Raw genomic sequence first — 27,610 nt, forward strand, 5'->3', positions numbered from 1 at the left:
AATCATGTGGAGCCAAGCCTCCATATACGAGTGTTAATCTTGTATTTAGTTCGAAGTGTGCTCTGTATGAAGACAACTGAGTGCAATATTTAAAGCACTTTTTTTTCATTTGGCTGGGTTCCTATAACTGGTCCAACATGAGAGAATTGCTCTTTAATTTTACTGGAAAATAAAACATTTTCATTTTTGAGGCATATTTAGATTATTAGAGCTGTGGTAGCTAACCTGTGATCTTCCAGATGTTGGCATAGCCAATGAAGGGATTCACAGTCTAGCAAAATACAGAGGGCGACAGATTAGCCACCTTGCATTGGGGATAAACATGTGATACTGTCCTCCTGGAACTATACCACTTGAGGGTACATGTGTTCTTACTGCATATTTAAATCTTTCTTTGCTGAAAAGCTCCCTCCTACTATGAATGAAGATTTTAGCTTAGTGTTCTCTCAGTTTCTTATGAGCGGGGTGTTAATGTGGAGAAGCGTTCAGACATGTGATCCCTTTGATTGCTTTCTGAAATGATATGGTCTTTGCGAGTGCATAACATCTCAACTGTGAACACAGCTCTGTAGATTGCAGTTGTGGTATTGCAATAAAAGACAAACGGAAAGTTTCCCAAGGTAGACTGTGTTCTTTCGGTTGTATATCAGTTGTTTACTGAAGTGGAATGAAGAAGTTCATTGAAAAAGTGGAACATAACTCTTTTCTCTTTCTGACTAGGTGAACGTTTGGCTAAGCCAGAAAGAGGCAAAATGCGAGTGCACAAAATCTCGAATGTCAACAAAGCCCTCGATTTCATTGCTAGCAAAGGAGTCAAGTTGGTATCCATTGGAGCAGAAGGTAAGTCAGAACCCATACTAGTGGGAGCATATAAATGGGTCACAAGGCTACTAAAATGATTACAGGAACTGACCAACTTTTCCACTACAAGGTGACGATTGTACTACTGTGGTGGTGATTGTTATGGAATCCCCTAAGTTCGACATATGTGTTTAGCAAGCAAAGACTCTTGAGTCCTGTGGGGGACTGCAGACAACCATATTACATGTTGAGCCCAATTGCAAGTCTGGTTTCTACCAGGCTCCCCAACAAGTAATGTCTACCAAAGTCCAGAAAGTGTGTGGAATAAAACTGCACTGGATATTTGATGCAGTGCACTACAGGTAGATCATCTATTTTGAATCCCTTTGTGATTTATGTTGGCTAGAAACTTGCAGAACACAGGGTGAGATGGCCTGGAAATTATCCCTGTAAAGCTTCAGAAAGAGTTGTGTTCTCCATGCTCCTTCTGACATTTTCATACACTTCCTGGATAATTATTCTGCCTGATTGTACTTGAGGTTGAGGGCTAGGAAACCAGATAAGGGGACATGCTTCTGTCCAATTCGAAAGAGAAATTTTTCACATTATGCCATAATCCACTAATTCACAATCATGGTGAACGACATCTACATTTTGCATCTGGACGTTGGCTTACAGATCATGCAGCTTTTCAAAACTAAAACTCCAGTGAAAGCATTAATGATATATGTTATTACAAACTCATTTGCTTATGTAGCCTGAAGTGGCATGGCTCTCATCTCTATGGAATGGTCTAGGGGCTAGGAATGGGGGAATATAACAAGGGTGTGTGTAAGGTTAAGGGGTACTTTAAGGTTAAAATATGTTACCATCTGTCTGTCTCTGGAGACAATGGAGGAGTGCACCTTTGGCGGTGAGGTCAAGCTGTTGAATGGTTGCAGTAGCTGCTGTGACTGTAGAGACTGATGCAGGAGAGACATGTTTTGTTGCAGTTGGGGCAGATAAAGGCATCTGGTTGTGCTGCTCCAGATGCACCATGATGTTTCTTCTCTCTGAGCCTGAGGAGTTCATACGTTAGTCCTTAACTTCAGCATGAGGTATTGCAAGAGTGCGGAGTCTACCCTGGTCAATGTGTTTCATGAATCTGCTTTGTTTCCTCTGACTTCTGCCTATATGAATGACAGAATCAATCCACATGTCAGAATAAATGCATGCCTGGTGTGTGGCTTCCACCCTACTGTAGGCATTTTGTTTTGCATGAAGATGTTATCATAGCAGTTCAGTGGGCATCTGGGGTTGACTGACAGCTTTCTGGTGCGAGGACTGCCCGATGAAAAGGCTTATAAAGTTTTCCAGACTATGAATTTTAAAAGGACTCAAATTAAGGCTTTAAATAGCTGTCACTGTTGTAAACTAGAAAGTAAAAATTAATGAGGCAGGCAGAATGTATTTAATGTGGCTCAGGCAGGAAATGCCACATCAGGCAGGTAGTACTTAATGAGAAAATCATCTTGAGTTAGTACCAAGTTCAGGGTTATTGTTGTTTTAAATCAACCTTAGCCATAATTTTTTTGTCCCAAAGCTCTCCAGTGTCATTCAGCCTATTGAAAGTTTTCAGCACCAGGCTGCTGTATATCATATAACCCCGAAACAGCAGCATCACAAGTTTGAGAAAACAGGAATGCAGAATTGATCTAGTAATGGCAACATCAAAATGGCTTTCTGTGTGGTGATCAAGGAAATGGCTATTGAGAATTAGAAATGACTATGAAAATAATTATTTACACAGCCAAGGCCCCTGTGCAAATTGGCTTAAAAGAAGCTCTTTGCTGGTGTAGTTCACAAACTATTTTCCACCAGCCAATGAGCTTTTCATCCTTCCTGGATCCTGATTAGCTGCACACCAGAAGCTCATATTTGATTGCAACATACAGTTAGAGTTAGATACTACTGGGATAATTATTGAGATAAGCATTTTTATTCTCCCATTCATGCATTTCCAACATATCAAATAGCTATCGGCTTTTCAGACTCTTGAGCCCTGCTTCCATGGTATAACACTGATCTGAAATCCAACTATGTCAGCAAGGAGAAAACTTAAGCTTTTAGCCTGTAATAATGAAACAGTGTTGGTTGATCACAACCAGCGTAGAGAGCTATGCAAATATGCAGGGCTGGCTGTTATTGGGCAGAAGACACGTATTGCTTGCAGCATTAAAAACAGGCAGCTGTTTGTTTCTGTCTTCTTCCCACTCATAACTGGTGAAGTGCGGAAGTGACTGACAGGGCTATGGTCTGTTTTACCTCAATTCTATACATCAGCCAAACCTATTGAAATTGAAGCCATAACAAACACATGTTCCAGCTTACATAAGCTTATATATAATGTTTTTAAGCTCTATCTCTCATGTTTCATTTAGTTCTCAGTCTAGAAGGATGCTCTTTATTTCAGCTGCAGTCCATGAACCGTTTAAAGCAGCCACTGGATAGTTAACATCCCAATGCAGTGGGATGTTGCAATGTGCAAGGCAAGGAGTGGGATAAGACTAGGTACAAAGGCCTTATGCTAATGGACCCTTCGGTATCCTGTTGGTCCTCCAAATGCTTTTGGACTACAACAACTCCTATTATAGCCCCACATCAGGGCTATTGGGAGTTGTGGTTCAAAACATCTGGAAGGCATCAGGTTAGTGAAGGCTGTGCTCATGCAGTATTGAGAGTTATCATGTTGCAACAGCAAACAGGGATGGCACAACAGTGCTGAGATGAGAAAGTTCTTGCACAGGTTTTTAGATGAAGGGGGACATGGCAGAGACTGGACAAGTGAATGGTGGTGCTACCCATAAGAATGAGAAGAAGGAGCTTGTACTAGTTGAAACGCTGGTGCAGCAGCCCTATAGGCTGGGTTCCTGAAAGTCCTTGTCCCACTGACACCAGTGGAATGAAGCTACCAGTTATTTTGTCTTAATGATCTTGTGGTTTCGCTGCCCTTAGGTTTTGGAAACCCAGCCAGATGGGCAGGGTATAAATAATAAATTATATTATTATTATTATTATTATTATTATTATTATTATTAGGTGGGAGGTATATTGTTTGCCTTCCTTTGGAATTGAAAGTGTGGTTAATACACAGCAGTTTAAATGTGCTAAGGATGTTGAATGAATATTGAACACGTATTCAGTTGTGAGCAAAACTCTGTTTTCTTACCCATCATTTAGTCCTCCTGACACCTGTTTTCGTAGAATCAACCTCCTTTCTCCACTTCTGCGTGGCTAGAGGTTGGGCTGCCTCTCAAAGTATATTCAAACAGCCAAAAAATCATATAGATCCTAACAGTGAATTTTCAGCTTGTCATTTAAGACTAAAATAGAGGAAGGAGACTATTTTACACTCCAGAGGGTTAGGATTACTAGATTGTGAATGTGATGGCATTTCAGAACCTTGTTCTTTCCAGCCACCAGGTTTAATTCTGAAATATTAAATATTTATTGCTCCTCCAGCTGTTCGCCAAAGACATGAAAATACTGTCTTTATTTGCATAGCCTGTTAGCAGAGAATAGTTGTAATAAAAGCAATGGGATGGAAACAAATTCACTTGAGCAAAGCAGTTTTTTGTTTCCTGTGTGTCTGTTCTGTTCTGGTTCTTTAAACAACTCTCCCTCCTTCACTGAATGTGCATTTCACTAAGAATCTCTGCTTGCTAGTAGTGCTGCAAAAAACAGCCTTCTTCAAGTATATATGGATATTTGTTTCTGAGGCAAGACTAAAATATATTTTCCTGCAAACAAGGGTCTTAAACTTTCTGAAGGATGGGGAATGCTTTTGTTTTAGATCCCACCCCTTCTAATATCACTTAAATTGGAAAGGGGTTGCACTCTAGCAGATGTTTGTTAGGAGAAACAAACTCCTTCCCCTTTCCCCCAACACAAAAGACCCTCTTTTCTTAAGGGGTTGCAGTGTGGGTCTATATATATTGCTCTCCCAACAATTTGCATGGTGGTGTGATTCTGATTGGCTGGCTTTGGCAACAGGTACACCAGAAGCATTTAGGGATCATCATGAACCCTGCTCCCGCTGCATTGGCACAGAATTGCTTGCTAAGTTTTATCATGCTGCTAATGCGGTTTATATCTGCTGCCACTGGTAATTTGAAGACCACAGGCGGTGTCTTGAGCTTATTCAAGGGGGCAGGAACTAGTGGGAATCCCTGAGTAGCAGATTGGGAAAGACAGTGCACACAACCTTCTCTGGCCTCCACTTCTCCCAATATCCTCAGAATGCTTTCCACAAGCAATAATGAGCTCATTAACAGTATCTGCTGAACTGCTTATTAAGTGCAGTTTTGTAGAGAGGCTTGGGATGGCATCAATTAGCAAGCAGAAAGTACAAATATATGATGCTAATCCACATTTCAAGAATAATGACCATAGAAGGTCTTTCTAGCAGTTAATGCTCTGAGAACAGGAAACAGTCATTAAGGCTGTCCCAAAGAGGGAGAAAATTCAAATGGACAAAGGAACCATATTGCAACAGAACTAGTAATATAGTTGAGCCCTTTGATGTTTTCCTTCCCAACTTAATGATTGCAGATCTTGATCTCAATGAGGGTATTTGCTATTGTTTGTAACTCAGTGCAACAGCATTATCTATTTGCGGTTTAATTTGCATCACATACCTGGCACTTGTTCTCTTGTGAATGTGAAGGCAATTTTTGAATGGCTGTTGCCCAGCTACGCATGCCCAAAATAATCATTGTGTTTGGTTGTTATCCTCAACCAATAGTAATCTCAATTCTCCCAGTGCCAATCCAAATAGCAACCGAAATAGTCTCGCCTAAAAGCACAAGGAAGTTATAAGCAGACCCTGGGGAACCCTGAGGTTTTCAGAAGTTTATATGGTGTGGATCGGCTGGATCTCTATAAATAGAAGAACTCCACATTGCAGCATTTTGTTGCAGGTTCCACCTGGATATACTGATAGCCATCTCAGTTTGCCTAGCGCTGGTCCTCATGCAACTAAAACAGCACCAACCACACATAAGAGAGAGTTATCAGCAGACTTGGGGAAATCCCAAGAACTGGAGAAGTACACCCCCCCCCACACACACAATCTGTTGGGGGAAAAACCTTTCAAGAGGCTGGGGCAAGCTCCCAAAACATTCTAATGAGAAGTGGGCATGGATTTTTTTATTTTGGTGTGTAAGGGGATAGAGACTTAATGGGAAGTAGGATTATAATGGAATCCCAGAAAAGGAGCAGTCCACTCTGCAACATTTTGTTTGCAAGCCCCACTTGTTTTCCTAATTCTGAAACACTTGTGACTCTTGTCTACCAAAGTTCCAAAGATGTTTTGAGCACCGGTAGCAGCTGCTGAGAGGGTATTTTTCTCTTTTGCAGAAATTGTTGATGGGAATGCGAAAATGACCCTTGGAATGATCTGGACCATCATCCTCCGTTTCGCTATTCAGGATATCTCAGTGGAAGGTACATCCCAACGGGCCACCATCTCTCACAGAAGCACTTGTGGAATATTTTGTGTGTTATGTATTTCCAAAATAGATAGCATACGAAGCTCCTGTACAGATTGTCATAGCTGGCTATTGTCTACAGGAAGGGAAATATTGTTCCCAGAGCATGATCCAGGAAATAGCAGGTGGTACTTCTGCTTGCTTGTTGGTGTTACTACGATGCCGACCATATTTACAGTGACAAAATCCAGGGCTCAGACACCTCCATTTTTTTGAATTCAATTCACTGCAGACCATTTTCCTGATCTGGAAGGCCATATTGACTAGTGTCCTGAAGGCAGAAATGTGAGGTCATGAATTGAGCTCAAGGGGTTCCTGAGAACAACTGAGATAATTATGTTCCTGCTAGCCTACAATGCAAAACCTCTCCTTTTCTTTTGCATCGATACATCCCTCCCTCACACATAATGCAAAATTAGATGGGCAAAATTACTTACTTTGTGGAAGGAGCTATTTTGACTGATTAAACTACTAGGAAAAAACATCCTCTGGGCTAGATTTGAAAAGCAATAGTTCTAGCATAGAGATTTTAGGGAACTGTTTACCCTTTCCGAATGTAATGCTAGTGCTAAATAACATGTTCTGCCAGCACATCCCTTGAGTCCATTGTGGACTTTCTGTGCAGCCTGCTTAGCTCACTTGGTTAGAGCATGGTGCTGAAGACGCCAAGGTTGCAGGTTCGATCCCTGTATGGGGCAGCTGCATATTCCTGCATTGCAGGGGGTTGGACTAGGCGATCCTCAAGGTCCCTTCCAACTCTACAGTTCTATGATTTGGAGCCTATGTAATCCTAAATATTGTTGGGGTTTTTTTAACTCTGTACAGCACTTGATCTTTAACAACTGGAAGAAAAGGTCTAGCTAACAGTGGTCAGGGATGATGGGAATTGTAGTCCCAAACATCTGGAGGGCCGGAGTTTGCCTATGCCTGGTGTAAATGGAAAGAATTGCTCAAATCCTCCTCAGTGGCTTCTGACGTATTAATGGTCATGATGAAGAGGCAGCTTTAAAACCCTAGTGAAAGAGCCTCACAGAGGTTGGCTAATACTTGTATCTTTTTGTTCCCTAGAGACATCTGCTAAAGAAGGGCTTTTGTTGTGGTGTCAGAGAAAGACAGCCCCATACAAAAATGTGAACATCCAAAACTTCCATATTAGGTAATATAAAGGTGATGGGGAGCAGCCTGCGACTTGTAGTCTTTGCATGGCCTAGAGGATTTGGATGCTGCCTGGTCCTTACCTCAGCTGTTTTAGCAGCAATGTTAAGACCATTTGCAGTGGACTTGCCATCACAGTCCATTAAAGGCTGTGTGTGTGTGTGTGTGTGTGTGTGTGTAGCAATTGTACTCTGAACGCTGCCCTACCAGCTCAGGGGAAAGGGCTGAGGCCACGAAAGGCTTCTTCCCACACTATACTCGGCACACAATAATGCCCTTATTATCCTCATATCTTATGTAAATTAAAGTGCTTGTGCTGTTTACTTTTGTACTTCCAAGTTTGTGGATACATAGCCCAGTTCAAACATTACTGCATTCATGGCTTCTTAAACCATAGTTTAACAAGCCAGGAATGAGTGTTGCCCCCCCCCCCCGAACCTCCCCTGCATATCACCTCATTCCCATAATTGATGCACCAAACATTGATGTCTGTAACAAGGAATGGTGCCTTAATACTGATTTACTAACCAGGATTTTAGACCATGTTCAGATGAGGAACCCTCATTTAAGCTAACTGTAGTTTCAGCTAAACGATGGTTTAGCAAGCTGGGAATGTATTGTGGCTGTATAAATATGTAATGGCATGTAATCCTGTTCTTGTACACATAATCTCCTTTGGCCTGTCATTAGCAGAGGATGATTTATTGAGCCAATCCAATAGCGATCAGTAAAAGAATATATATTATTTATTTTTATTATTCACTTGGCACCAGAAACCTCAGAACTTTTTTTTACATACTGAAAAGTTTTGTAGTTGGCATTGTGGAAAGGCTTCAACTGAAGCAGAGGTGAAACTTACTCATGCTCTGATTCTTACTGAGTATAGGACAAAAAACAAACCCCATTCCTGAATGAGTATAGTTAATAGTGTCCTATCTCTCTCACAGCTGGAAGGATGGCCTTGGTTTCTGTGCCTTGATTCACAGACATCGTCCAGAACTCATTGACTATGGAAAACTAAGAAAGGTACCTTCTTATGTTTTGGGATGTTCCAAGTTCAGATGTCGTGGGAGGATGGAAACCTGTGCTGGCAACTTGGATAACTAACTTGCCCATAAGATGAGAGAAAGGAGGTCTCTGAAGAGCTCAGATGTTTTGGTTTACTTGATTTCTGTCTGTTAGTTCCTGGTGGAGATTTAGACTAGCAGCAGGTAAGGAAGTCTTTGGACTTTGGAAACACAACTCAGGTAATTCCCAAAGTTAGACTGGCACATTCAGCCAAGACACATTAGAGACTGATATTTTCTTAGGCTGACTGAGCTTATCATCCAGGTGAAAATTGGGCTTGACATCCTTGCAGAAAGCATGTGGGTGACCAAGCCCAGCAATGTCTTTTGGGAAGCTGTAGTGGAAAGCATGGCTCCAGTTCCATAGTGGAATGCATAGTTAGCGGAGTCATCTGTTGCTTGTACAAAACTGCATGGTTGTCCACATTACTTCTTTAAGCTACAATTGTAAGCCCCTTGGGTTTATAACTTTCAGAAATACTGTTGCAAGCTGCTGTGAGCCATGCAATAAGGTAGGGCATAACTCAGATAAATACCCCTTTGCTTACCCAGCTTAAATCATGATAGGCAGAGGTAACAGGAAAACTAAATTCTGCTGCTGGGCAGATCTGGGAATGTGGTTGCCCAAAGAGGCATCATATATTCCTTCCCACTGTCTTGTAAAAGCTGTTAAGTTGCTATAGTCCCATGGTAAGCCATGAATCTGATCTCCTTGTTCATTAAGGAAACTGGATAAAAGTGTAACATTTTTTCTCTAGTAACCTAAGAAGCATGTCATCTTGGTCAGTAAAAATAGCATCTTTTTTGTGACTGACACCTCCAGCCCTGACTATTTTAACAGTAACCAAAACCATATATTTACTAGGTGAGGTTCCTTGCATCCCTGACAGACATAGCTAACAGTGGTTGCTCATTCCTTCTACCCTGCTTCAACAGTTTTGCTGATTCGCTGTTGATAGAAAGGTGGTGATTGGTGACATTATAATTATTGCCATGGCAACATCATATGAAGTTGCTAGGAGGGGAAGATGTCTGTGCGAGTCAGCAGTTTTATGCTGAGGTAGGCGAGATGCAGTAAGAGACTCTAGCATTCATTTCTTATGTCAGCAAAATCAGCATGCTTGTGATAATATTGTTAGCAACCAAAAGTGAAGTGATCCTTATAGTAACTAAGGTTCCACACACAGAGACCCCTCTCGTGACTATACCTGAGCACAGCCTGGCTCTGTGTTCATGGGTCTATATATACCTAAACTTCCTAATAACTATAGTGTATGCTGTCTGAGAAAGATACCTCAACAAGTATACTTGTCTGAGACAGACAGTCCCAAGCTGGTGCAATTATTTGCACCCTTATCTTGGTGCAGGCCTCATTTAGATCAGTTCTACAGGCTGCAAGTCATGAAAAAATAGTTTTTGTATTCTCAAATTTTAACAAAACAAAGGTAGATATTTCAACTAACATATCTAACAATTTTGGATAGGAGAAGACAGAACAAAGGAAAACTGGGGTGGGCTCCATCTTCTCTAACCTGTTTAACAATCAGCGCAAGAGAACCCACTGAAACAAAAACCCTATATAGTGTAGCGGAGTATAGTGGAGATTCTATATGTGTAGAGGGCGGCTTCTCATACTGCACCTTACCAAGACAGGGCATTAAAAAGATTTGCACCTTCTCTAGTTGCAACTTACACAAATCAGGGACAAACGTCTTAAGCTGACAGCTCTCCTGCTCAGTACAGGTCCAGGAAGTAAGCAGACTAGTGGAAAGGGGATATGACAAAATCTGTGATGTCCTTTCAAAGTCCTTAAAGAAGATGTTACAGAGAGGCCTTTTGGAAAATGCACATAGCCCTCATAGTTGCCCTTTACTGAATTTGTGGTGGTGGGAAGTGGAGGTCCTGTCAACACTCCACCTCCTAGTTCACTAGTAGAAACAATCTGACCTGGGGGTGTTAAGTGCATATTTTTGTGGTATGTGCATCTCATATTAATGTTGTAATTATCAGTTAGTCTAGAATATGACTCTAATGATCTCACTGATCAATGCCCTAGTATGGTATATAAATTGTTTCTCCTGCCGTGTTTTTACGTATTGCTAACTTAAATTATTTATTTCCTAGGATGATCCTCTCACTAACCTGAACACAGCTTTTGATGTGGCTGAAAGGTACCTAGATATCCCCAAGATGTTGGATGCAGAAGGTAAAGTAGAATCAAATTTTGATTTATTTCCCCCCCCCCCCCGCACACAACCAAGAAGTTCCACAAACTCTCTACCTCTACTTAACTCGTTCTTCCAAAAGTTCCCCACCCTTCTTATTAGGTACCTAGACTAGAATAACTGCAATTTTTTTTCCTGTTGGCTGGATCCGATCCTGATAACATTTGAATAACAGCACAAGAAGTGTGGATAATGGAAGGTTCTATGTCAGGGCCCCTAGGGAGCAGCAGCATGGATAATGGAACCTTCTAACATGATCTGCCGCATAATTCTGACGTGAGATCTGACCTTGATGAAGTAGTCTCCATGCATCACCAGAAATGTATAAGCCAGGCCTAAGATTAATAACAGCATGGCTGCATTTATACTTTCTCCCAAATTTCCCTAGTATTCTCTGTACTTCCCAAAACTGCTCCGTAGCTTGTTATTGTGGAGCTCATTTGTAAATTCAGTAGTAACAGGACACCTGTTTCTGACTGGGCTGGGACTCCACCATGAACAAACAAGCTGAATTCTCAACAAACAACAAATGACATGGTATCTCTACAGTACATAAGGAGAGGTGGAAACAAAGGCAGATCATCCTTCATTGTCTCTTACATACTAGTTACATTTCTCTGGGCATTTTATATCCTGAGCCACCACACTTGTTAATCAAGGGATCTAGCATGTGACCATTATAAAATTCAGTTCGCAGCTGCTAGATTCCTGGAAACATGTGCTAAATTTCCCCTTTTGCCATGTTGTTGCTTTTGCATTTTGAAAATCTACACTGGCTCTGAAATCCACAGTTTTCAAGTTGCCTTTGTTGCTCTGTTCCCTTTTGTGACATTTTCTTTCTCCCCTCCCCCCTTAAAATTTGGGAGAACATTTTGTACTGGCTATGCTCTGTCCATTCCTCATTACCTCTATCCAGGGAGCTTTTGTGAGCTAAAGAGGACAGTGTATTCAACTAGATTTTTTTTATTTTAAAAAATCATCTTTATCAGGGCTTCTTTCATATGCATAGTATGGTGTTAGATGCAGCTAGGTAATGAGACCTAATTCATCCCAGCAGGTAGCCTCAGATGGAGTCCCAAAGTTGCTGGCTCTGAATTTTACAAAGGGCATTTCTTATCCTTTGGGATTTGCCACCAAACTGAACTATCACAGGTTACTGAGACAAATGTAGGTCCCATGAAAGCTCACAGAAGAAACAGATGGTTAGGTGCATGGCAATATGGTTCTCTTTTTGTGCTGTGGCAACTATTGTTCTCCATCACCATTATCATCCTCAAAGCAGCAAGGAAACACTATGAAAACATTACATGGCCTGAGCTTGAGAGGTGGTAAGCACCTGCTTTCCTTAGATGCTTGGAAAACTCAGACCAACAGCCTATTGAGAATGGTGCAGAAGGTGGCCATTTGCTTTCATTCACTGAAACAGCAGCTTAAGATCGTCTTTCAACTTCCCAATTTAGCACACACAATTCTTCTGTGTCCTACTGGGCACTTGCATCAAGAATATGTATTTTTTGTGGTAAGGAGAAGAGGACAGGGACAATTGCCCTAACCAAGAGGGGAAATCATCTTCCAAGAAAGTATCTAAAAGACCTATATGTAGAGAATGTGTAGGTTCTAATAGTCACTCCCACCCCTCACCTGGCGTCCCCATAACCTTTTGGTGATCCATCTCGCTTTGCTCATGTCCCATGAGTTGATATGCTCTTTAACTTCAGGTTTTCTTTGACAGACATTGTTGGAACAGCCCGTCCTGACGAGAAGGCCATCATGACCTATGTTTCTAGCTTCTACCACGCCTTCTCAGGAGCCCAGAAGGTATCGCAGGATTCCAAGCTCCCTCCACACAGAGCACCTGGTCCTCTTGCTAATGTCCAAACCTTTTTTTCTTTCTCTCTCTCTCCTATCTAGCTACGGGCATCTTTATTATTATTTTTGGCAGAGTTGGCTTGTTGGCTCCGAATGGCTTTCTGTGTATTTATCATTTTGGGGGTGCAGATGGGGTCAAACACAATCCCACAGTCAGTGATGTAGTGCAGATCTGTACTTTGGTGCAAGTCAGCGGGTCACTCTCATGGCATCGGGAGCTCTGCTTTTATCCACAGGACACAAAGATCTCTCTCTCTCGAGGTGAATCTCGGGGGGGGGGGAAGTATTTTGCATAGTAATTTGTCATGCATAGTGATCCAGCATCATAACATTCTACATGCCAGCTAACCCATGCTGAATTGCTTTGCTGATCAGCAACAGTGCTGTGCGATTGAGCCTCCTTATTTTGCAAAAGAGCACAATTTTAAGAAATAAGGCCTGGATGCCGCAGAACAGAAAATGTGCATTCTGTTTGCCAAATTCTCTGAAAACATTACTGACAGGATGTCCCAAACAGGAAGTTTCCACAGAGCATTGCAGTTTGATGAATCAACTGCTCTTTGGTATCTGAGAACTCATCGTAGAGCAAATGGGTTGTGCAGTACAAGTCTCTGCTTGTTCACTCAGAAGTTAAGTCACTCTCAGTTCAGTAAGGTGTTCTCCCAAGTAAGTGTGTAAGTAGGCCAAAGCTTGGAAGTGGATCCAGATATCATGTCATTTCCCTCAAAAGTAGACTGAATGCTAACCTTTCACTAGCTACAGCTTAAGACAGTGGTAGATAGAAGTTGTGGAGCACCTACTTTTTTCTGGGATACTTGCAGAAAATGCTGAACCTGATGGTTCTAGTTAGGGTACTCCTCATGTTCTTAAGCAATTGTGCATTATTAGATTATGCCTTAATTTTTAAGAGATCCTGCGCATGCATTCTTGCTTGGTGGGCCAGAAGGGGTCTGATAGAAAGTAGACCATGCAATACTGAAGCCTTGCCTAAATGGACAGATATGCATGCCTGTGTCTTCTAAAGTGAAACAGGGAGCAGTATGATAATACTTCAGATGTAAACTGCATTTCTAGAACTCCCCTGTGACATGCCATTGTACCAGGCAAGGGGTTACTCCACATCTTTTTCCACTGCACACAGCTGAAGTTAAAAAAAAAGTCATCCGTTTTATAGATGGAATATCTGGTAGCTGTGCCCACAGCACAAGGGGAAGAGCTGTATGCTCAGAAAACGCACATGGGACAGCCCTAATAAGATGTCAAGCACTGGCACTGCAAGAACAGATCTTCTCTGCCTTGCATCTGGGTTTTGTCATGCCTTTTAACTTCTATATAGTGTCTTCAACAAATTTAGCTACTTTATTCCTGTATGTAGAATGGGCACATGGCACTGGCTGTTTACTCCCCCAGATAAAGCTAGATTTGCCCATCTGCAAGTGGGTTGAGGCTACTGACTGTGGAGTTGTGTCAAAGCAGTGTGGACTAGGCTGGTTGCTTGGAAACCAAAGCTGAAAATGGGAGGTGGGAACGAGTGCCACAGGACTCCACAAAGCCAACCCTTCCGGTCACGTTCTGATCCGAATTCCCAGCTCTCCGCATGGAAATCTGTTTCGCCTGTCCTGCAATGCATGATGGGAAGTTTCCCCCTCTCTTACCACCCATGACTGTTTTATTTTATTCTGTGTGCTGCTTCTTACTTTATCCTTTCAACCTCTTCTCCTTCTTTGCACAGATATTATAGGCACGCTAAGGCCGGATGAGAAGGCCATTATGACCTATGTTTCATGTTACTACCACGCCTTCTCAGGTGCGCAGAAGGTGAGACTTTACTCCTAACAAACCCCCTCCTCTTCCTTCTGTTTCCCGCCCACCAAATTTAGAGGAAGATACCCTAAACCGTTAGAGGTATGGAATCCAGTGCTGGCTGTCCTATTGAGCTATCTAATATTGTCACAACTTCCTTAGCATCTTGGGTGATTAAAAAAACACTCTCTAGCTTTGTTGAGAACTCAGTGGATTTTTTTTCAATGTTTCTGGCCTAGAACACCCAAGTTGCAGCCTACTGGTTCAGATTAATACTGTAGAATATATTCAGTACTTTGCTGACAGATCAGATGGCTGCCTATTGGAAAGTGCATTGCTAGTTTCAGCTGGCTGCTGGTTTCCTTAGAGCGCTCTGTTCTCAGTCATTTTTGGTGGCTGATACAACACTGGTCCACCATTGGCAATGCTAAGCCTCTTGGGAGTGTTTTAAAGACCCAGCTCTAGAGTTGCTTTTAGCCATCAGTAATAATTACTACAGGGCTAAACAACTGAGGTCAAAACTCCAAATGATGCTCAGTTGCAGAAGTTCTCTGATATTTTCCTCCATACTAATCTTTTGCTCCAGACTGTAATTTCTGCAGCTGGATTTAGTTAAGAACATGTTCAAAAAAAGCTATGCATGATTGAGCATCATGCATAGATTGCTCCCCATTCATGCAACCTAAAACCAATTGTTCAGCAGGGTTTATTTTATAAGCAAGAGGTCTCCGTTATTATTGGCAGTGGACCAACAGTGGTCGTTAATTTCCGAGCAGCTACTTTTCCAAGTGAAGTCAGAAAATTGCCATTCAGCCTTTATGTGGCCGTAAAAACAAAATCCCTCCGCTGCTGCTGCTGCTTTACCATCAGTGGAATCTGGTCATGTCTACGTGGATATATATAAATGGTCACTTCTGCTTTGACAGGTGTTCTCCCAATGGGAGACCTCAGAAGGTCTTGTTCTGTAGATGCCAAGCTCATGGAATTCCTGCTCAGTTTACTTATTGTTTCATGGCCAAACTCTAGTGAATTGTGTAAGTTGGGATGGCTGTTCTCTTACATCTTTTTCACACAGCCAGCCTTTGATGCCCCAATTGATTATCACAGTCTCTGCATACGCATTTTAACTTTTTCTCTGCCCCATGTTGCTTCTCTTTGCTCCCATCCATCTGTGTCCTTCCTCTGCCAGTAGTTCTGTTGCTTTCCCTCCTTGTACCATTTACGGTGTCCCCTTACCCTTACGGCTTTTTTATCTATGTAATCATCTCTCAGTGGATTTATCCTCCCTTGACATTTTGTACTCGTCTGCAAAATATTTGGCTTCTGTTGGTTCTGTATCACGGCTTAGATGCATTTTGTGGAAAAGCTTCGATTCAAACACAAGTGTGTCATTAGCGCTGGCGCTGACATCGTGCATCTATACCTGAGTAAAAGATGCCAAGGGGAAAACAGACCTTAGTCCAGGCTCCTTGGGCACACATTGGGCAATTAAACTCTGATAAGGATAGCTGGTAATGTAACAAGACTCTCCTTTACTGAACCAGATAACCATTCCACAAAGTTTTCTTTCTTGGACCCTATTCTCCATTCTGCAGTCACATTGCATTCATAACTTTTTCCTATCCCATATTTGTTGGTAGATTCACAGGGGTTCTCAGGCACAGGTGTAACTCTAAGCTGAACTGAAATATTGCAAACTAAGTTGAAAATGTTCGTTCTGGGGCCTAATTCATATGTTACTGACATGCCATGTTAGCTGCTGAAAAACTGACTTCACTGTGGCCTGCTCCCTTGGGCCTAACTCTCCATACTGAATGAGATGCAACATAGTGTGAAAGGATATCCACCATTGCTATGGGGCTTCTCTTTCCTCTGTTCTCCACAAGCAAATTTCTGTTGCTTAAGCAGGCAGACAACATCGGATGTCACCAATATTTACAAGCATGTTCTCTGAAAGTACTAAAGGACATATTTTGTAGTTTTTAAAATATGTAGTGACAGCAGACCTTCTAAATATGTATTTTTTAAAGAATACATTTAATTCACTAATTACCCTTTCAGCACAAGCTTATAGAAAATCTGGGACATGAGTGTTTCTGCAGGGAGTGTTCAAACTTTGCTCAAAGGCCATGTTTCCAGGTTTTTTTACCCTGAAATTGTGTAACACTACTCTGGATTTAATATATATCTAGCAGACAGCACAGACTATGGATCTCAGTGCTGTAGTGTTCTAGAATGGGGCACAAGAGCTTTGTTCAGTGGTGGGGCCTAGTGCCTGATGCCTTGAAACGGCTGATAAGATACAAATGAGAACATCAGTTGCACAACATCTAGATAGTTCTCGGAAGATCCATATATAATCTCAAGTTTAGCAGAATCCAAAGTTTTATAATCTTTTTTTAAAAAATTGAATGCACTGTCAGCTAGCTAGCCGGTCAGCCCAGCAATGAATTCATGACCTGGAGGAAAGAGTTAGGGTCCCTTTCCCTTTGTAGCAGTCCAAATCTGGGGCTATTGCAGAGTGATTAGCAAGCATGCATTTTGGCCTTGCCCAGGAGCACAGAGTGTCTTTTCAAGCTCTGCCCTCTTACTTGACAAGGTGACTTACTGTGATGTCGCTCCATTTCTCATTCAGATTTCTCATTACTGCTACCAGCCCTGAAGGGGAGGTCACATGATCAACTTTCTGCTTCTTTCATTCTCTTATACTGAGTCTTTAAAGGTACAGGGGCCCCAGCCTGCCATGACGTGTATGTGACTGGCTGCTTTTCCTTCATATGATTTTGTGTGTGTGTGTGTGTGTGTGTCTATGTATTTCTACACATATACTTGCTTTGGTCCATTTGCTTTCTTCCCCCCGCCCTAACTGCTTCCAACTTTAATAACACTAAACTGCATGAGTGTTTTTATTACTAGATGGTTTTAAATAATGTGTTTTTAATACACTGTCGAAGGAGATTCCTGGAAATAATTATAGGCAAGTATTTTGATTAAGCTTCCATTTGATGGGTAGCATTTCAGGATTCCATCATTAATCTGTGATGAAAAGACAAATGTCCACATTGTTTTATATACCTATTATATTAAGCCTTACACTCATTCATTTAGACACCAGGGGAGATAGGGAGCCATATCTATGCTGTTCTTTCTTAATGTTGAGACAAAAGGCGAGGCATTATTGGCACTATCTAGCCTTACCTGTTCTGTGGGTAGCATCTGGGATTAACAGTTGAGCCACCTATAGGAAAATACTGTGGGCATGTATTTGCTTAAGATACATTTTGGACCCATTAATGAAAGTATACCCCTTTTGTTACTGGACAGTGGAACAAGTTACCCAAACAAGTTATAAGTCTCTGTACTTGCAAGTTTTTAGGGAAAATAGCAAGATTCTTAGTAGAGTGAACTTACCAGTACTTTAATATCAATACTTTAGGGATGTCAGATAGTGGCGGCATAATACAGCCTTTTCCCTCTGCAATTCGCATGTATAATATAATACATTTAATTACAGCACCAGAAGAGAACAATTTATATTGAGAATGTTCAAGTGCTGCCAACTTGAAGTGGCTAAAAGAGGCCTGTTGAGTTTGAAAGCTTGCATAGTCCTTTCAGTGGTGGAGAAAGCAGGTTGTTTCTGCTCCAGAATTCTGTGCAAGCCCAAAATCATAGGATTTCTAGAGACCAGCGAATGGTGCTTCAGTGCCCTTTCTAGTTCTGTGATTTGTCGATACAAAAAATATGCAAAATGAGAAAGTAAAGTTAATGCACATTCAGTTAATTTTCATAATGTTTTAGAATTCAGCTTACCTTGGCATAAAAAATTGATTATTATTACTTTAAACACCACAAATCCCTGAACACAAAAAAAAAAGGTAAATGTTGTCATTTTGGTTTATCTTCTCTGGAGCCAAAAGCATAGTGTTGAATGTGAGCATCAGCATTGTAGGAAACTGCTTCGGTGTCCTCTCAGTTTTGATATGGAAGCTCCCTGCCTTCCGATGGGATAGCCTGGCAGGGGTTTTTAAAAGCTATTTACTTATTTATTATAAATATTTTTATTCTGCTTCATCCCTAAATCTGCCCAAGATAGCTATATCAAGATGCTCAGAATGCTCAACTCTCTGCCAAAGTAAAGGAATTCTTAGAATGGTTTTGAAATATACTAAGACTTTCACTACAAGAACTCAGCAAGGAAGCTGCTGGGAAAAAATGTCTCCATGCTGTAGATGTCCTGGGTTGGCAAGTAGATGGTTTCATCCATCTTGGGGGATTGTGATGAGGCACGTAGAACTTCTCATATATGTTGGGCCAGAGCAGCCTTCTCTAACCAGCTGCTCTCAAAATGCTTTAGACTACAGCTCCCATAAGCCCAGAGCCAGCATTGTCCAGGGGCAAGGAACTTCAGGCCTGGGGGTGAAATGCAGGATTCTCCTGAAGGCACACGCCCCTCCTCAAGCACAGCCTCTTTCCCAAGGCCAGACCACTTCTCTGGCCTTGCTTCACACACCCCCCCCCCTGAGAGTTTTTGCTTGACTGGAAAGTGGTGTTGGATTCTGATAATGACTTGTTGGCGTGGCTGCAAGACAGAGGGGAAGGTGTTAAGTGGATGTAGAAACTAAGCCTACTGTACAAAGGTAAAATTGTTCTACCTAGTTTTGACTGTCCCTGCCCACTGCTGGCATGTCGCCTACAGAAGGAAACACAGCCCTTGGGATGAAATCAGTTTCCCTCCCCTGTTTTTGTCCAAATCAAACTGGAGGACACCAGTTTGGAGAAGGCTGCACTAGAGGGTTGGTTTTGTTTTTGTTTTTGCTAGTTCCAGTGAAGTGTAAAAGGAAAATAGAAAAAGGGTTTCAAAGTTTTAACAAGCAATGGCTCAGCTTTTTAAAAAAATGAAATTATGTTGCTACCCTCTGAAGATCTGAAAAATAATTTAGTTGATATTGTTGCAGTTCAAGTGAAAGATACAAGGGACAGTTTTGTAGCCTCTTAGGACTGTTGAGCAGTACAACTCTGGACTTCAGGCTTTATTTCTCTTCCTGCTGCCCCCAGTCTGCTCTTTTATTTAGGCCCTCTGCCCTCATGTAACTTTGAGGCTGAATTGGCAGGTTGGGATGAGTCTGTAGACTACTCAAACCCAATTCTACCTTTGGCGTTAATTCCTAAAAGTATACATCAGTTATTCTATTTTTAAAAATCTAGTACAATATATGTAATAATGAGAACTCTTGTAAGATTAAGGGAAGTTCATGTTTCTTCCAAAACCTAAGAATGTGAGACGATCACAGCAGAGATACAGTTTCATATGAGAACACTTTGATAGCTTTGAACATTTGGATATGTATGGAATAGATGTCAACAGTAGACCTGTGGCTTCACACTTTCTTCAGGGGCAAGTTAGTTTTGGTGAGAAGTGATTCCTTGTAGCACCTCAAAACAGAGGTGGAAGAATAACTACAACCAAAATGGAAAACATTGATCATTTGAGGTGGAAGAATGTTATTCTACAAGCAAAATGGAAACCATTGATCCATCGAGACAAATGGGGTTAGATTTTTACCTCATTTAGTTTTATAGGATGGCCTTAGAGAAGGTTTGGATAGGCACTTACTTGTTCGAAGAATAATTTTCCACTTTATGCATTCTATCTCATACCAGACATTGATGTGCATAGATATGGATGTGCACCTAAATGGATATGGGCAAGTGTAGAGGGTAAAAAACCTCTTAGGCATTGCAAGTGTACATTCACATCAAAACTCTCAGAAGAGAAATGACAGCAAGAGCACTTCAAAATCTTCATAGTGTGGAGATAAATTTGGACCAGTAACATTCTCTTAGACACAGAGTGAACTGTGCCTTTCCTAAAAGGCAAGCATCAAGAAGCTGAAGGAAACATCTTTGTTAACAATGTATTTTTCTTTCTTTCTAAATTTCGGTAGGCGGAAACAGCAGCCAATCGTATCTGCAAGGTGCTGGCAGTTAATCAAGAGAATGAACAATTAATGGAAGACTATGAGAAGTTGGCCAGTGATGTAGGTATTCCTGATTTCAATTTCTTGACAGAGCTATGTGGAAATGGAAAGATAGATATTCCATAGAACATCCTTCTGCAACCTGGTTCTCAAAATGCTTTGGATTATAAACTCCCATCAACCCCAGTCAGGGATGATGGGCACTATGGTCTGAAACATCTGGAGGGCACCAGATTGGGGATGACTGCTATGGGACCTATATATTTCTCAGTTTTGGATCCCAGATATCAAAGCAACATATATTTTTAAGTATGCAGTTGCAAGAGTCTATAGTCATGTTAAATTCATTCTGGTGTGACCTTCAGGTCCATGTAAGTAATGTTCCTTTAGTGATCTGTTTATTTATTTATTTATTATTATTTTTTAAAAAAAACCCAAATAGCATTGTATAATGCTGGGGCTAAGAAACTAAACACTAATAGGGGAAAGAAACTGATGACTTAGGTTATAGGAAAGAGTGCATTAACTGATAATTAGAAGTTGCTCCTGACATGTGAGTGGAATAGTGGCCTGCAGGTGGTGGCAGCAGGCATGGGCAAAACAAAAATGTTAAATTAACTCCAATGCTACTGCAGAAATTGTCAAAGGAAACCTATAATCACCCCAATTGTAGTAGTAGTAATATCACCACAAAATGAACTTAACTCAAAAGCCACAAGAGCTAGGAATATATGCAGCCCTGGGAAGACTATCCTCAGAATTCGTCCTTCACCAAAAATCAGCAGAAATAAACTCAGAAGCATGATGTAGAAATACTCATTAGCCCTGTTGAAAATTAAAAGCTGGATTGCGTGCTTATCTTACTTGAGGTTTCAGATCCTTAAATATGCTTGTTAGTGTAAAGTCTAGAGATGCAAAGTGTGAAAACACACACAAACATACAAGTCTGTTAAACTAGATTTCTGCCAGTTGCTGAACCTTGCTGGCAAATAAAATTACAATCATGAAAGGCAAGATAATTGTAGGACTAAAACCACAAATAACAAAAAAATCAAACCCTTGTCCCTGTTAAATGTCAGCACTGATGGGTTTCTAATCTTAGCACAGTTCCCGCTTTCTTTTTTGACTTGCTTCCTTTTTTCAGTTGCTGGAGTGGATCCGCCGCACCATACCTTGGCTGGAGAATCGGGCTCCAGAGAACACCATGCAGGCCATGCAGCAGAAACTGGAGGATTTCCGAGATTACCGCCGCCTTCACAAGCCTCCCAAAGTCCAAGAGAAGTGCCAACTGGAAATCAACTTCAATACGCTGCAGACTAAGCTGCGGCTTAGCAACAGGCCAGCCTTCATGCCTTCTGAAGGGAAAATGGTATCGGTGAGTGTGTTTGGCCGAGTTCTGAGCAAAATACAAGTTTTCTAGGTACATGCTCTATGGCTGCTGACACTTTCAAGTGGCCCATGTATCCCATCCTGGTATTCAGTGGACTTTCTCATCACAGCCTGTGGTCCACAGAGATAACCATTCATGAATGGTATAGCTCTTGCAAGTTGACAGCATGCTCTTGTCATCCACTATAGAACATGGATGCAAAACGATTATTATGGGTGTCCCAGGTTGCTGTTGCTCAGGATCCACTCACCCCTGCATCAACACAGAAATCTTGGGGCATCAAGGTCCCTGAAGGCAGTGGAAATCCTTCCACTTGATCATCTCAGGAAGGGGCCACTCCTTGCATTGAAATGTTTTGATAGAGGCAGAAGAGCCCCAGTAGGCTGTGCTTTCTTTCTGCTGTTCCTGTTCATGTTTCCTTGCTGATATTCTCAGATCCCAAAACTTCAACTCCATACATCTTTCACCACTGGTCCCAGAGGCAGTAGGAAGTACACTACTTTGGCAGGATTGCACATCTTCATATCATATTGCACATCTTCGTATCAGAGAGCTGGCTTTTTAGCTGGGGACAGGGAGGTAGCAACTAGAAAACAGACCTCTTGCATCATCATCATCGTCATTTTTTATTTGTATGCCGCCTTTCCACAGTTAAAAAACAATGCTCAAGGCAGCTTACAGCATAACAAGATTTACATAATTACAAAAGTCATAAACAAGAAATAAAGCACATCAAAAAAATACACACCCAAATGGGAAACAATTTCCACATAAATCTAAAACTAAGAATACAGCATTAATTTCAGTTTAAAATGACATAGGTAAAAAATAACAGCAATTTAAACAAAAACAAAACAAAATGGAGCCCTCTCTGCCCAGCAGCGGCAGCAGCAGCAGCAGTCCTTTACAGAGCGCATCAGGCCCCGCCCTGGGCCAGGTGGTGAGTGGCAGGACTGGGGCCCTCAGGCGCTGAGCAGGGGAGCATTGCTGCCATTGGTAGGTGGCAGATCAGTCCAGCAGCAACTGTCCAGGTCAACTGCTCTCCCCAGATGTTGCTTAGTTAGCTTAAGCCTTGCCTCTAGTTCCTACTGTCCCTGGTTCTGGTGCTGTCTGCCTATCAGTTTGCCATGCTCTGCAGCCCATCCATGCCCAGGACTGCTGGTGCTTCAGAGCCTTAGCCCTCCTCAATGGATTAGTGGCAGGCTTCTGCAGACACTTGTTTTCTAAATTGCTTGTGGACCTTCCAGTGGTTTGCATGGTTTTTCTGTTAAAATGCCATTGTGCTCTAGTGTAATGGCAAGCAGTTGCCATTCTGTCAAAATTATTTGCCCACTTGGAACTTCCTTTTCACATCTCCTTCTGGCGTGATGCTGACCTTCAGCTAGCACAGGCCATTCGCCAGCCAGCTTGGGGAAACTATCTGAGGACGTTTCAGAATATTTCCCTTCCTCTGAACTTGCTCATCCTTCCTTGACCGTGTTTGTGCTTCTGCTTTGATCGCTACAGGATATAAATAATGCATGGGGGTGCCTAGAACAGGCCGAGAAAGGCTATGAGGAGTGGCTTTTGAATGAAATCCGAAGATTGGAACGGCTGGATCACCTGGCTGAGAAGTTCCGGCAAAAAGCTTGCATTCATGAATCCTGGACAGACGGTAAAACAGATCCTAAATGTGTCCTATTGCCAGGGCTTTGTGTGCACTGTGTAACAATAAATTCATGCATCGTTATTATTATGAAATAAGATGATGATCCATGCCAAGGTAGCCTAAATTCTCATCTTTATTAGTAAATTAGCATGCTCTTCATACTTTTTTGGGGGGGTAGGTAGAAGGGAGAATTGATGATGAATAGATCTCTGGGCAGCTCTGAATTTTAGTTGTTTCTCAATTGCAATGAATAAAGCTTAGAAGAGAAACCAGAAATGCTTATGTGTGCGAGAGAGGTAGAACCTGCAAGCTGGAAATCTGCCTACCCCTGCTTTAGTTAACGCCAAAGAGCAATACTTCTCACCAGAAGCAGCTTGCTGAGTGGGGGCACAGCCACTGTGTTAGCTTCCCTGCAGGGGAATCATTATCGCTTACCAGGAGGAGGAAGAGGGAAAGGACTGAGGCAGCCAGGAAGTAGGTGTGGTGCAGATGCAACAGCAGGGCTAACCTGGTGTTTCTGTCAGTGAGTTTGCACTGCATCAACCTTCCTGCCACCTTGGCCCTCTCCTTCCTGGTAGACAATAGCAACCCATCTGCCAGGAAGCTAGTACAGCACCTCTGACCCACCTGGCAAACCACTTCTCCCCACGTGGGTTACTGATATTGGGACTCCTGGAGATCTTGTTTGGCTGATCTCTAGGCTTTTAAGATCTACTTGGCGTTTCAAGCCTGTCTTTCTAGTCATTAGGGATCTGTTTTTATTTTTATTTTTAAAGAATTAAAGCTAAGATTCTCAGAGAGCTGTATTTTGTGTCCACTAGCACATACTGTGTTTCTGTTCTGTGCATGTGTTAAATTGTAGGGTTGCAGGCAGATGTTTTTTTAAAATAAACATCCTTGCAAAAATATGGAAGCTTACAATTCTCAGATAATTTATGCAGTCCCAAAATTGCCTGTTCTTAATCCAAGGCTTTCCCCATGGGTCAAAATAAAGGCAGCCTGCAACAAATCTCTGTTAATGGTAAAATTTATTCACGTTAACTTGAGGATTGGGCTTGATTAAATTGTTATTAATTATTATTACTTTCTATTTATTAAATTTCCTTGGGAGAGTATTGCAAAAGTGGGGAGTTACCACAAAAAATGGACCTCTCATGGAGAAGGAACACAAAGATTACATGCATTGACTAATATAAATGATGAGGACAATTTTGTTGAAATATGGCATCCTTTTATAAAATACTTTGCCAAGAACCCTGAAGAATGGCAATTACCAAAATCACAGATTGGATTTGGGCAAATTTAACTAGATTAGGCAAATTGGAATCCCCTTCCCTTTTTGTAATTGTTATATATTGGAAGTTAATAAAACTATTTTGGAAGGAAGGAAGGAAATGCTGCTTTATCAAAACTCCTCGAAACTCCTTACCTGTTGGTCTTTTGCTCATTTTTCCTGTGTTTTGGCACCCCCTTCAGGTAAAGAGGCAATGTTGCAGCAGAAGGATTATGAAACTGCCACCCTCTCAGAGATCAAGGCCCTGTTAAAGAAGCACGAGGCATTTGAAAGTGATCTTGCTGCTCATCAGGACCGTGTGGAACAGATTGCTGCTATTGCACAAGAACTCAAGTACGGCTTTCACCTAGCAAATGGGCTTCACCTTTTGACACAAAACCAAACAGTGGCCTTTTCAACAGTCAGCAAGCCTGGGGAACCCGTTGAGCTCAAAGGCAAATCTAGTTCTTTTTAGACACAAGGACTATAGGGAAGCACTCTTACTTGAAAGAAAACATTGACAAGGATGAAAGCACAAAAAGAGGGGTGTAGGCTGGTGAGGGGAGAAAGGGACCTCTTCACTATGACACCTAACAAAATGCAATAGGGGTTTAAACAACTGATGTGCATAGATTTCATTGATCCATATTTGAATACCTGCATCTATATGTTCATTTTGCCTGCAAGCTCAAGGCTTACCTGAGCCGATAAGAGTCGTCATCCGTGTGCAGAGGCTATATGCCTCCGAAGATGAGTTGCTAGGTCAAGGTAGGGCGGGGGGGGGGCGGAGAAACAAGTGTGGGAGACCACTTTTAGAATCAGGATACTGAACTAGATGGACCTTTGATCTGATCCAGCCAGGGTTCTATTCTTCATCATTGTAACAGCATTACCAGGTTATTCAGTTTCAACATGTTTGGGTTTTTTTTTAAAAAAGAATAGATTCCAACTTTTACCAATGTGTTTGGTAAACCACTTTTTCAACTTTTTTTTGCTAGTGAGCTGGATTATTACGATTCCCCAAGTGTCAATGCCAGGTGCCAGAAAATATGTGACCAGTGGGATAACCTTGGGGCCCTGACCCAGAAACGACGAGAAGCCCTGGAGGTAAAAGGTTCTTCATATGTTTCATATACAGCTTCTTTCTCCCTCTTTGTCGTATGAGGGCAGCATGGGGTGGCAGTTTCACTCAGTGAAGCTGACATCGCGGTCTGCTCCTCATACCAGTCCTGGGCGATATATTGATATATCGCCTAGGCCTGCTCCCAGCACCAATCTGCCCAGGTTTTGACATTAGCAGAGGGGGTCCTTCTTGTTGTTCCCATGGTGAGTGTTGTTTTCTGCATGAGGATGCAAGATATGGCCTTCTTGGTAGTGGTGCCAGGCTTATGATGGACCTGCTTTGTTTTATGCCTGGCACCACTACCAAGAAGGCCTAGTTTTAGATTTTGTGATGTTCTAGTTTTAGATTTTATGATGTTTTACAATGGTTTATCCATTGCTTTTAAATGCTGTATCATAAATCAAATGATATTTTTTCATTGATTTTCCTGTTATTTTGATGGTTGGGAACTGCTTTGAGATCAATTCTTTAATTTTTTTTTTAAAAAGCTTGAAAAAAAATCTGTAACTTGAAACTGCTTCCTAACTGTGGTTTTGTGGACTGCGGGAAAAGGGAAGGTATACTGTTTTAAATGTCAATAATGTTAAGTCCTCTGCTTGGATTGCTTTGAGAAGAAGGGTGGCATATAAATTAAATAAATATAAACGTAAATCACAGCTTCTTTTAAAAAAAAGAAAACTAGGAAAAAGGACTGTGAGGAGTAACAAAAGAGGAAATGCCATGTTTGGTGGGTCATTAGGACAGGGAAAATTCAGAGTACCTAACTTCTTTATCTGGGTGGATTTCCTAGAGAACAGAAAAATTGCTGGAGACAATTGACCAGCTATATCTAGAATATGCCAAACGAGCTGCCCCTTTCAATAACTGGATGGAGGGAGCCATGGAAGATCTTCAGGACACCTTCATAGTCCATACCATTGAGGAGATCCAGGTAGGTTCCCTCTCTCACTGGATAAGCCATATTCATCTTTGGCTCTTGTTCATAGGGTGCAAAATATCAGCTGATACTAATGTTTCCTGCCAAACCCTAGCAATAGAAATAAATCACCTTCTCTCAACAGCTCAGGCAGGTAACAGCAACTGCCTGTAAACTGGTGGGAAAGACTGGATGGTTCCCTCTGCTTGTTAGATATACAAACTGAAGCAAATGAAGTGAGGAGAAGAGAAAAGGAAACACAAAAATCAAAAGTAACAAAGAGTCTTACGGCATTTTAAAGACTAACAAATGTATTATGGCAATAAGCTTTCAAGGGCCATAATATATGTGTTAGTTTTTAAGGTGCCACATGATTCTTTGATATTTTTGCTGCAGTAGCACAACTACGCCTCTGGAAATGGTTACCAAAAAAATTAAAATTTCCCATACATTCCCATTTCCCAGGCCTATATCTATTTTGTGTCTTGTTCCGAAAATAAACACTTTGTTCTCACCTAACCCTTTTGATTCGGTGATCAGGGCTACATTAATTCCAGGTCTCAACAACTTAATCTGTTTTCTGCAGCATGGCAAAAATACCTGGCGTATGTTTAGTAATGTGCAGCAAAAAGTGCCTCCTGAACACATAAAAAGTGCTTTTCTCACCTCTGGTTAGTCATAGTCATAGCCATTCCCTATGCTAAGGATTGAGGAACTGCCCTGTCGTCCTTCAACAATTTTAATAAATAATAAAATAAAAGTAATAAAATAACAGGCTTTGAAGATCAGCTGATATACTGCAGGAGTGGGGAGCCTTTGCCCTCCAGGTGTTGT

The 27,610-nt window shown here is 41.6% G+C and overlaps 1 protein-coding gene across 5 annotated transcripts in view; it reads left to right on the forward strand.

Annotated features, from left to right (window-relative positions):
* Positions 1–27,610, forward strand: part of ACTN1 (actinin alpha 1) — an 88,698-nt gene that overhangs the window by 47,758 nt on the left and 13,330 nt on the right. For 3 of the 5 annotated variants that reach the window (XM_080982294.1, XM_080982292.1, XM_080982290.1), the window contains exons 3-14: positions 721–840; positions 6,199–6,285; positions 7,398–7,485; positions 8,432–8,510; positions 10,676–10,757; positions 12,509–12,594; positions 20,394–20,486; positions 21,571–21,801; positions 23,323–23,470; positions 24,941–25,091; positions 25,736–25,844; positions 26,651–26,791. In XM_080982294.1, coding sequence (XP_080838420.1) covers positions 721–840; positions 6,199–6,285; positions 7,398–7,485; positions 8,432–8,510; positions 10,676–10,757; positions 12,509–12,594; positions 20,394–20,486; positions 21,571–21,801; positions 23,323–23,470; positions 24,941–25,091; positions 25,736–25,844; positions 26,651–26,791 — 1,415 coding nt within the window. Of the gene's footprint in view, positions 1–720; positions 841–6,198; positions 6,286–7,397; positions 7,486–8,431; positions 8,511–10,675; positions 10,758–12,508; positions 12,595–14,377; positions 14,464–20,393; positions 20,487–21,570; positions 21,802–23,322; positions 23,471–24,940; positions 25,092–25,735; positions 25,845–26,650; positions 26,792–27,610 lie in introns of all 5 variants that reach the window. The other 2 variants (XM_080982293.1, XM_080982291.1) reach the window with 1 other exon arrangement.

This window comes from Podarcis pityusensis, assembly GCF_964106645.2.
Source record: "Podarcis pityusensis genome assembly, chromosome: 1".
Lineage (NCBI taxonomy): Eukaryota > Metazoa > Chordata > Lepidosauria > Squamata > Lacertidae > Podarcis > Podarcis pityusensis.